Raw genomic sequence first — 12,044 nt, forward strand, 5'->3', positions numbered from 1 at the left:
TAGACATATGCTTCTGGCAAGAGTTTAGGAGTATTTAACAACTTTCTTGTCCATATTTACCGTTGACTTATTTCGACTGAAACCCTCAGACCTTTTATATTTTAACTACTTTTTAAACACATCTTACCTATGTGTTTTTTTGTGCAGTTGGCTTTTCAAAATATATTCAAAATTAACTTTTAGTTATATTCGCTATGATTTATTTCATTCAGAATATCAGTATCTATTTCAGTCTTGATTTTGGTATTCAGGGGACATTCTTTTTTTTTTTTTTTCAAGAAGCATAAACTTTTGAAGAATTTGGTGGAAAAAGCTGATTTTTCTGGATAATTGTGTATTTGTTTTACATTTAGTCACAGGTTTATTGTGGAGAAGAATGTAAATAAGCATTACTTTAAAAATAAGTTTTCAAAGGGAATTCCTGTCATGAAGTAGTTGATTTGCTTCTGCCCCAGATTCCCATGAGTGGGCTTTCCCTCTTTCTTTCTTTTTTTTTTTTTAAGTTTTATTTTTTTATATTAGTTTCGGTGCACAAAACAATGTAATAGTTAGACATTTATCATTTATATCCCTCACACAGTGACAGCCCTCCTCCACCATCCATTATCCCTCTGACATCGCACACAGCTATTACATTTCCACTGTCTACATTCCTAATGCTGTACTCCGCTTCTTGTAACTATATACATAATATATTAACTTGTAGTTGACGTTCATTATTGTTCAGCTTCAGCTTCAGGTGTACAGTGCAGTGATCAGGCATCTACATCTTCCCTGAGGTGGTCTAACGAGACAAGTTCAGGGGACATCCTCATTCATTCTAATTTTAGTCATCCACAGATTGGGCCGGCATGAGGTCTTGTCTTTGGGTCATAATAAAAATGATAAACAGCCTATCTCTTGATGCCAATCTTTCCCTCTGCCTCTCTGCCTTAGTCACTTTGACCTGTTTTGATTACCTCCTTTCTATGTTAGGTACTTGCTATGACCTGCCTGGAATGTCCTTGCCTTGCCATGCCTCTGACCCTCTTCTCTGGCTAACTCTGATTAATCTCAAGTCAAATGTTGTTTGCCCAAGGACTTCTTCCCTGACACAAGACTAGGTCAAGTCCCCCATTTATAGGCCTTTTCTAGGCCATTTATAGGCTTTCATAGCACCCTGTACTTGTTTGGCTTAGCACTTCTCATTTTGTAACTATATATATATATATTTTTTTTTAATAGGTTGAGATTAGTGTATTTTTTTTAATTTTATTGGGAATTTTGGGGAACAGTGTGTTTCTCCAGGGCCCTGAGCTCCAAATTGTTGTCCTTCAATCTAATTGTGGAGGGCGCAGCTCAGTTCTAAGTCCAGTTGCCATTTTCAATCTTTAGCTGCAGGGGGCGTAGCCCACCATCCCATGCAGGAATTGAACTGGCAGCCCTGTTGTTCAGAGCTCTCGCTCTAACCAGCTGAGCCATCTGGCTGCCCCGTAATTATATATTCTTGATGTGATTGTTTGTCTCTTCTCCACTGTATCAGATGCTCCATGGTGACAAGAACCAGATTTCTTATTCACTATTGTATCCCCAGAACATAGCACAGTGCCAAGTACATAAAACTTCTTGAATTTAATTTTTAAAAAGGCTACGCAACACAGTGGCTCCTTAACACCAGTCTACAACCATTGGCTTCTGATGATGTTTTTACAAGTTTGGATTAGAACAAGAAAAATAAGGGCGATAGCGTACGTGTATATATGTAGCATAGGTCAGTGTGAAATTATTGCCTTCTTGCGAAGGATTTTTATTCTAGTATACCTTCTACTTTTCAGGTTATAAATTGTTGTTTGTACATTTTTTGTTAAGTTTTGGGGATTTATTTTGTTTATTTTTGGAAACTATCCTTAAAATAAAAATAAATGTGCAACACCTTGGCACTCTGAAATTTTACTAGTCTTCGAGATCCAGAAATCACTAATGTTGAATACCCTAGAGACCTCCTCTAAGCTCTTTGTTTCTCTTTGGCTACAGTTGCTATGAATCCACTTGGCTATATTTAAAATATATAATTTTGCCTTCAGAGATGTTTTTTTGGTGGCCTGGATCTTCCTCAACAACTTCCTTTCATTTATCTCTGTAATATAATATTTATTGTTGCCAGGTAAGCTCAGATTCAAAACAGTAATTGTTGAGTTTTTCTTTTTTAGTACAATTGTTCTTTTCCTGTATTTAATGTGACTAAAAGAATATATCACAAATACAGTACATTAAATTTTAATACGCAAAGCAAAATTTACATGTTTATGGTTACTAAGAACTCTTATTGTAAATATTTTTATATTTTCAAGTTATATATTTTATATTTTAGAGTTATAACTTTATTTTTTTTTTGGATTAAATGATAAAATGGGTTTCCTGGCAAAATTTTTCCTATGAAATTATTACTATTTCACCTGCTTTATATGAGTATTAATTCGGGTAAGATAAAATGATAGTCTTTGAAAGGTAAATAAAATGGAATTTCTTAGGGGTGGGAGGATCAGATTTTTAAAAATTGTAATACCTTTTTCTTTTTCTAACTTTATAAAAAAAAGTTATACCCTACTGTTAGCTATGTGACTTTTACTTTAACTTCTCTGTGCTTGTTTCCTTAACTATCCTAACCTGTTTCTTCATCTATAAATTTGTTATTATGGGGATGTAAATGAATGGATTCATAAATACATGTAAAGTGCTTAGAAGATTACGTTTAAACACAATGCTTGTTTAGTGAGTAACAAATATTTGCTTTTACTATTATTAATAGTATTCATATTATACAGGGATCTTCATATTCAGTTATAGAATATGTCAGCATAGATAAATACTAAAAATTTATCTTATTTTCTGTTTTAATCATATTCTTAGTGCTTGATATTCCAATAAATCATTATTTACTAAAGGAAAAATCTACCTATCATAAACAAATCCAAGTCTTCACTAGCCATGATACATAAAATTATATTTTTCAAGACTTTAGAGTAAGTGGTTACTAAATAAGTGTTTTGTGGTTAAATTTTGAAATCAATTCAATAACTTACTGACCTATATTGACAGATTAAGCCAACCTTTTAACTAAAATATCACCTTTATATTTAAAAAACAAGTTACATAAATTCTGAGTTTAAAACACCTATAGGAATTAAAGGGCAAAAGAGCTGTCTCTTTTTTCAAAGCAGAAAATGTGAGATGGTTAAATTATGTAGCATTATAATTTTCTTAGGGTTTTCACACCAAAAATCTGTTTCATTTACATATATTTTACAATTGAAAATAAGTTGCATATTCATAAAGTAGTTCAACAACAAATTTTTTAGCTGAGTAATTATATTATGATTACATATCATAATATATCATAGTGGTTTGGTTAAGAATATGAGCACTAGAATCTGGAAAACATGAGTTCAAAGTTCACTTCAACTACTTACGAACTGTTTAGATAAGTCGCTTAGTTTTGTGTCTTTATCTGTAAAAGAGGAATATAGTAATGCCTACCTCTTAGGATTGTAAGCAATAAATAAGATAATATGTGGAAGGCCCTTAGTTTGGAGTCTGACAGGTGGTAAGCAGTTAAGACATGTTCTGGGGAAAATTGTATAAAGCTAAACAAGCTTCCTATTAGATACAGTCACTTAAGTGCTTCTGGGTGAATTGTCTGTGTGTTTTTGTCTGTGTGTGTGTGTGTATATGTGTGTTTATATATAATGGGTTTTGACTTGGCAAAATTATAGAAATTAGAGATTCATCACCCTCCCCATAATATAAATGAATCCTGTTTTCTCATTTAGCTATGTGATCTTTAAAAATAGAAATATAAATCTTTAAAATATAGTTTAAATAAATTCCACATTAGGCTCATGTAAGTCTACTGAATTCTCATTTAAAGGTACTCCTAGTTTTTCTTTATTTTCTTGAAGAGATGGGTATATTGCTATTTTTATATTATATATAAAAGGAACTTTTATATGTATTTGACAGAAACTGTGTGAAGCAGCACTCTTTCTGGATTTCAGAAGACATCATTTCATCATGGGACAACAAATTTCGGATCAAACGCAGTTGGTTCTTAACAAGTTACCAGAAAAAGTAGCAAAACATGTCACACTGGTTCGAGAAAGTGGCTCCTTAACTTATGAAGAATTTCTTGGGAGAGTAGCTGAACTTAATGATGTGTAAGGCTTGCTCTTTTTATCATTTTATTTTTACCCCTTTATGTATGCCCCATATGTCATGACTGTCTGAGAAGTAACCAGAAGTATTGATTGGTAAGACAATGTTTTCAGCAGCAGTTAGCAAAGATAGATTGAGTGCCTACTATAAGACTTTCTGTGTGACTATTTTAAAATAGATAATAGGAACAAAAGAGACGGAAGAAACCTAAAATTACATTTTGAACACAGACATATAAATTGATTCTTGATTGAAAGTACTGAAGGGGAAGTACTGAAGAGAATATGCCAATGAGTCACTCTAGAGAAAGACTTCTAGGATTGTCGAAGGGCACTTGGGTTTTTATATATCAACCAATTCATCTGGTTAATAAATAAGTAAATCTTCTGTGTTTGTTCACCGAGCCATTATTTTGCCAGAGAAATGCATATGTATTATAGTAATTCATTTATCATCACTGAAGAATAAGATACTGCATTTATTATTATTTTCTATTTAGCTAATATCTTTAAATCTCTACTTCACTCTTGAATAGATTAATGTCTAAGATGGAATATAAATTTGTCTACCTTCTTAACATGCACATTAGTAGAATTTAGTCTTTTGTTTGTGAGTTTATCCTTTATTATATCAATTTTTATACTAATCTGTATAGAAGTTATTAAGATACACAGGGCTCTTTGTCCCTGAATAGCCCCAGATTGTTATGCTTTTAAAAAATTGTTTTTTGTTGTTTGTGTTTTCTCCCCTAATAACAGATGAACAGATGTCACTTCTTTCTCTTAAGTCTTTCTCTAGCAGCACCTACATCCACCTCTCCACATACGTATATTCTACCTTCCTTGAGGTATAATTATGGTGTTGCTTTTTAAATTAGATCAGAAAGGTTCTTTAGTCTGTTCAATTTAGCTAACGCTCATAGAGCACATAGTATGTATAGGGCACTCTGCTGAGGGTTGGACATTTTAACTGAGGCCTAAAATGATTACCCAAGTATTAATGGCAGATCTAGCTCTCCCTAAGTCTATTCCACTTTAACCGCTCCTTCAACCCCTCAAAAGGCCAAACAAAATCACTTAGAAGTCTGGACCCACTTAGTATATATATAAACTTACTTATAGTCACTATTAATAGTTCAGGGTAAGATACATGAACCTGCTCCCTAAGCTCTGTGATAGCTGTACCGGTTGATAAGAAACATATTTGGCCATGTGGAACACATTAGATAAACAGGAGGAAATACAGTCTTTTTGTGGACATGACTGGAGCCTACTGTTATTAGCCAGTCGTGAAGAATAAAGAACTAAAAGTTTATCTTAGAAGATTAGTTCTTTTAAGAACACTGGATTTAATTTTAGTTGTTTTTTTTTAAAAAAAAAAACAAACACTATGGCTATATGGATGGATCCTGTATGGATATATATGTATGTAAATACATAGAAAATGAACTAGGATACATACATACTAGGTCTCTAGGGAGTTGGTGGAAAAACGGAGCAGTGAGGAAGATTTTACATTTTACTGTGTATATTTGTGTATTATCTTATCTTTTACAATAAAAATGTAGTCATGGGTTTTTAAAACTTTAGCATTTTACGTTTTTCTTTTCTTTCTTTCTTTTTTTTCTTCTTTTTTTTTTTTTTACGTCATCCAAATGGTAGTGTTTGAGGCATTACTTCTGGGATCACAGTCTTAAGGAGTGAAATTGGGTTGAGAATTTAATAGTATCATAAGAGTGGTTTTTTGTTTATCATTTCAACTCTTATGAAGAGTCATCAGTGACATTTGCCATCCCTTTAGAGTCTTGGAACTTAAATATATAAACCTAGTCCATTATACAAAATTTTGCCTTTTGGCCTAAAGATACTGAATAAAATGTGTCCTACGAAAGCATCCACAAGCTAAGCTTACTGTGTAATACTGAGGTGATGGAAAAGAATATCTTCCTTTTATTTATTTAGCACAGGACTTTTCTGACTGGATTTGGTCCTTAAAACCAATTCTCATGGGTCAGAGTTGGGCACAGTGCTATCTGAGAACTAAAGTTAAACCTCTAGAAGCATGGCTTGATAGCTAGAAAAGAGAACTGGGAACTGGCACAGCTGAGTTACCTTCACTGGCTGACTTTGTTACCTAGGGCTAGTTGATTAATTTTCAATGGCCTCAATTTATTGAGCTGTAAGTCACTTAATTCTGAGTATGATATCCCCATGGTGCTTGGAAAGAAATGTGAGTAATGATAGAAGGGAGCAGGAATACTTAAATATGTCTTTGAACTGATTTAGATAGCCTTTAATGGCATGATTTTGAGTTATCCTCTAAAAGTGTTATATTTTTATGTTAGAATCCTGTGGCTCTAGATTAAAATTGCTCTGCTAGTGGAAGACAGTAAAGGTGTATTTAAAGTGTCTCAAAATCATTTGCTTGATCCAGACCCAAATTATCTATAAGAAAATTTTTTTCAAAGAGATGTGTTAGTATTGTTGTTTAAATAAGGACTCAACCAAGAGCAAGATTTTTTCACACTTTATATACATATCTGAGGCAATAGTCAAAATTTGGATAAGTAAAACCAGCTAAAGTTTCTCTTTTAAGTACCTGATTCCTTGGACATGTTTTTCATAGATGTCTTTGTTAGAAATTTAAAGACCACTGAGATAATAGATACGACAAAAAGAGATTTATAAATATCATTCCAGTATGCTGTTGACTTTAAAATTAAGTTGTATATTTAATCAAAACATTCCTGCCCTTATGTTTTAAGAATCTAATTGTGACAATCATTATTATTTGTCTTTGTGTGTTTTCTTCAAATTTCCTTCTGTCTTTTAAAGTGTTTCTTGAATCTGTTTTCATAGCTCCATTATTTTCTATGACTTTTCATAAAATTAACAAATGTGTTTGTCTCTTCAGAACTGCTAAAGTGGCTTCTGGCCAGGAAAAACATCTTCTCTTTGAGGTACAACCTGGATCTGATTCCTCTGCCTTTTGGAAAGTGGTTGTTCGGGTGGTCTGTACGAAGGTGAGAGTGACAGAGACTTCCGATTCAGAGCTTAAACTGTTTTCATGGTTAGGACCACATTTAATAGTGTAATATAATATATTGGAAATAAATGTTAATAATTTGGTTATTATTTTGTTATTATTGACATTTATTTATAAAATTATGTAAAGCATAGTTTTGATACTATTATTGCCTTCCAGGTTAACTGAAACTCACTGGTTGTATGTATAATTGCCATATATCATAGCAGATATATCTGCTAGCATAATCATAGCATAGCATAGCTATGTATAATCATAGCATAGCGTAGCATAGCATAGCATAGCATAGCATAGATTATGCATAGCATAATCATAGCAGAGATTTTTATAATCAAGAAGGTGGTAGTAAACATCCTTACTTTCTACCTCTCTATTTGGATTTAGCTGGCTATAGAATCCTAAGGTGTCACCCTACTTAGCTCTAAGAGTCTAACAATAAACTAAAAACTAAAGTTATCTTAGGAGATCATTTTTTTAAGAACACTGGGTTTCATTTATTTAATAATAATTTTTAAATCCATTAGAAAGGTTTGGTTGTTCTGTTTTGTTTTCTGATTTTTATAGAATGGATTTTTCACCATCAATGCACCATGTCTCTTAGTTCATCTTTAAATTTTAGATAATTGAATATTTCAACTGTGCTAAAAAAATATAATGGCAGCTGTCATAAAGTATTAGGAAGACTCACCAATGGGTAGATTAGAAGAGATGTTTCTTAACCTTTTTGAGGCCATGGAACTTTTGGTGAAATGAAGGAACGGATTTTATTAGACCTCCTCCTATCCCAACCCCTGCTCTAAAACAAACAATAATATCATCCATATGCATATAAACAATAAATTGGGCAGTCATGAGTGCCCTCAAGTCCATTTCTGACCAATCCCTAAAGAACTCCTGGATAAGGAAATTATTTTCTTGTGTATCGTGGACCCTGGGAGTTACCCAAACAATATGCCATGTTTCCCCATGGGGTTGATTGCCACTACTGTGTTTTAAGTGTAGCAGGGTTGATTATGGATAGTTGATTAAATTAGAAGTTCTAATCAATTTAAATCTAAAAGAAGTTTCAAGAGGATTAGAGGTCACCTGGGACTAATATAAAATAATGTTGAATGTCAACGGTAATTGAAAACTAAAAATAAAATAAATAAAGAGTATTAGAGGGTGAAAGATAGATGTTCATTCCAGACTTGGCTAAGTGCCTGAAATTGAGTGGCACCTGTTAAAGTTTACAGTTGATTTAGAGAAAATACACAGTATAGTTTAATACCGTTCAGCTGAGTCTGTCCACATTGAAATTTGCTTAGTTGATTTTTTTTGTAAGTCCAACTGTTAGAGAGTGATATAATAGCTACTGGAGAAGCATTAGTCAAAATTTTTTTGCATTATTCATCACAGAGGTAGCTAATGTACTACTTACTATGGGTGGTAGTGTAACTTTATACAATGTATAATGTGTTACAAATAATAGTAATAGAATACACACTGAAATCGTGATAATTTGATGCAAGACAGTGTTTTGTTATTTATATTTCCATTCCTGGGCTCAAAAATTGTATACCAACCACATATTTTTTCCATCTTCTATTTTTTCATTTCTGTTATTGGGTTTATATTATATTTACAGTAAATTCGTTAGGGGTTTTTAACAGTGTTATAAATACACTCCCAAAAGAACTCTGGGAATCTGCACCTTTTGACTTTGCGAAGGAATAAGGTAAATAAGAGATGAAGAACAGAACTAAAAACATGGTAGAGTCATTCAAATAGGCTCAGTATGTCTCCTACTCCCATCATCCCACAGCTGCAAACTTACATTGCACATGATCTTTCAGGACTATTTGAAAGTCAACTTCAAAGGATACATGGGTGAATTTATAAGAACTCTAGTGACAAAGGTCTTTTCTGAAACACACGCATTCTTACTCCTTTTCTTGCCCTCTCCTCCACAGTAACCAGCCATCTGAGCTCAGCCATTTTGCCAGGTTTCACTTCCAGTGTATTCATAAGATAAATTCCATGCTCTCAAGGAGACTGTAACTATAGCGCAAGTACCTCTTTCTTTTCATCCAGATTACCTTAGATTCTGTGACTAATCTCCATAGTTGACTCATCTCCTGATTCTAATTTATGATGCTGTGAGACTAACCTTTCTTAAAGCATAACTCTCATCAGATTGCTTGCCTGCTTAAAATTCCTCAGCAGTTCTTCACCGGGTACAAAATGTTCAGAGCTCTTTAACCTGACATTCAAAGCCTCTATGATATGGCTCCAAACTATCTTTTCTGTTATATTTACCACTACCCCCCTTTTATACTTTATCATCTCCCTAGGCTTAAATAATTTAAGGCTGTATAGCTGTTACTTTCCTACCTCGGTGACTTTGCTCATTGAGTTCCCTCAAACTAGAGTGTCCATTCCTGTCATTTAAATTGCCAACAGCTGCAAGTCACAGAAAACCTGTCCCACTAGTTTAAGTAAAAAGAGTATTTATTTTCTCAGTTATCAAGAAATCCTGATATAAAGTAGCTCCTGGATTGGTTAATTCAAAGACCTAGCAGATCCCTTTTCCCAGCTCATTGGGTCAATATTAACTCACATCCCCTTACACCTACGCTGATAGAAGGGGTGTGATTACCAGGATTGGTTTAGATTACACTAACCAGGACTAATTCCTGAGTCATTTCCAGGAGTTGTAGATACCAAAATAAAAATTAGGGCTGGCAATGAAAAGTGGGAACAGTTTTTGTGTAAGCAGCCAGTAGTTTCTGCCTCACCTTTTATTTCTGCATGTCTAAACTTGATGTCTCTTTAAAAGCCCACGTCAAATACCATCTCATCCATAAAGTCTTCCCTAACAGAAATTCTCTTGCCTCTTCTAAACTCCAGTAGCATTTTATTTATACTTAATAATTAAATTCTATGTTAAGAATAAAATTGTTTGTTTAGGTTCTTAGCTCCCCTACTAGATAGTAAGCCCCTGAGGGCAGGAACTCTGTCTGGATTCATCCTTGTATCTCTGCAGCCTGTAGTGTTTTGCAGCTGGTGGGCACTCAATGTACAAGTGAAGAAAAATCTGTTGAAGAAATAAAAAACTCTTCATTTTTAAATAATTGGGATAGATTGAAGCTTTCCTTGTTCATTGATACAGTATAGTACCTAAATTACATTTTCTCCATCTTTATTTCATGAGGTACTTAGTTCACAGTATAAAACAGGCCAGTATAAATGGTAGAAAGCTGTGGGAATATGAATGTATCAGGTTTCTGATCCCTTAGTTTTCTGTTGCTCCTCTTTAACAAACACAGAATTAATATTTAATATTACTATTAGTCAAATTCCTTTTCACTTCAGTATCTCCAACCATTACATCTGTATGTGATTTGACATCTTCCTTAAAAAAATATTCTAAATAGACAAAAATATTAAAAATGCAGGCAATCAGATCTTTTGTAAATTTTCTTAATTTTAAATCTAGAGAAATGTTTTATTTGCATTTCTTAAGTTTTGTTTTGTTTTTAAGAATCTATGAGAAATCAGTGTTTACATGAGAAAAAAAGAATTGGAGTCCAATATGAAAAACTGATAGAAGACTGAAATTTCGTATCTCTTAATCTCAAGCCACTAATAAACAACTGTGCTATAACCTTCTATGTTTACAATAAGACTTTATCTCGACTGCCATCTACTATCATGATTATCCTCAAACAATATTTAATTCACTATTAAAAATATTCTAAATGATGTTAAAATGGAATGTTTTATGGGAATAGTATTAGAAATATTAATGGGTTAATTAAAATTATGGACTAAGGTAGCTTCATGAATTATATTATTTTCATCTGCCTTGTTACTTAGACCAAAACCTTGGAGTCATCCATGACTTCTCTTTTTCTCTTATACCCCACAGTCCATCCATACGTGAATCCTGTGTCAGGTTTCAAAATATATTTAAGAGTCTAGCCAGTTCTCACCATCCCTATTCCTAGCAACCATCGTCTCTCATGGGGATTATTCCAGTAGCCTCCTAATTGGTTTCCCTGCTTCTGCCCTTTTCCCCCTTCTGCCTAGTGTCAGCATAACAACCAGTCTATTCCACTCATAATCTGAAGTAAAATCAGATCATATTACTCCTTGGCTCCAAACTGTCCATTGACTTCCCATGCACTTGGAATGAAAGCCAAAGTCATTGCTCTGATCAGGAGAGTCCTGTACATTCTGTCCCTACCTCACCCGCTACATCATCTTCTCCCACTCTTCGCTCTCCCATTCTTGCACCTATTCCAGTTCTTAAATGTCACCTCTGTGAGGCCTTCCCTGCAACCCTTCAGCATTTCATCTCCTCTGTTTAATCTTCTGTATAACACTTCCATCTTACCTAATCTGTATTTTATTATCTGTCTCTCCTGCCTATAGTGGAACCTCCATGAGGGCCGTGATTTTTGTCTGTTATACACACTATGTCACCAGTGCCTAGAGCAGTGCACATAGTACTTGCATAGTACTTCCATATTTGTTGCATAAATCCTATGATTATAATAGTTGCAGTTTGATTAACTTTGTCTATACGAATTATTCCCTAATTTCTTCTGAACTATGCAGTTCCAAAGGAAGACTGGTCCAGTCTCTTCAGCTCTGACAATCTATTTTGTAAGCCTCTATAAATTCCTACCACCTTTAATTCTATTTATTTTTTCTCAATCCCATGTATAGTCTTTTACTACAAAGAATATTGCATATTTGCATTTCCATGTAGATCTTACCTTCCCAAAATTTAATCAGTTTTCTGATTATCAGCGATGGTTTTA

At 33.6% G+C, this 12,044-nt stretch overlaps 1 protein-coding gene across 1 annotated transcript in view; it reads left to right on the forward strand.

Moving 5' to 3' along the window:
- Window positions 1–12,044, forward strand: part of RNF141 (ring finger protein 141) — a 32,021-nt gene that overhangs the window by 5,121 nt on the left and 14,856 nt on the right. Inside the window, exons 2-3 of the mRNA XM_033121008.1 lie at window positions 4,000–4,193; window positions 7,105–7,213. Of these exons, the coding sequence (XP_032976899.1) occupies window positions 4,051–4,193; window positions 7,105–7,213 (252 nt within the window). The 5' untranslated portion in view covers window positions 4,000–4,050. The remainder of the gene's footprint in view (window positions 1–3,999; window positions 4,194–7,104; window positions 7,214–12,044) is intronic.

The sequence above is a fragment of the Rhinolophus ferrumequinum genome, chromosome 11 (genome assembly GCF_004115265.2).
Source record: "Rhinolophus ferrumequinum isolate MPI-CBG mRhiFer1 chromosome 11, mRhiFer1_v1.p, whole genome shotgun sequence".
NCBI lineage: Eukaryota > Metazoa > Chordata > Mammalia > Chiroptera > Rhinolophidae > Rhinolophus > Rhinolophus ferrumequinum.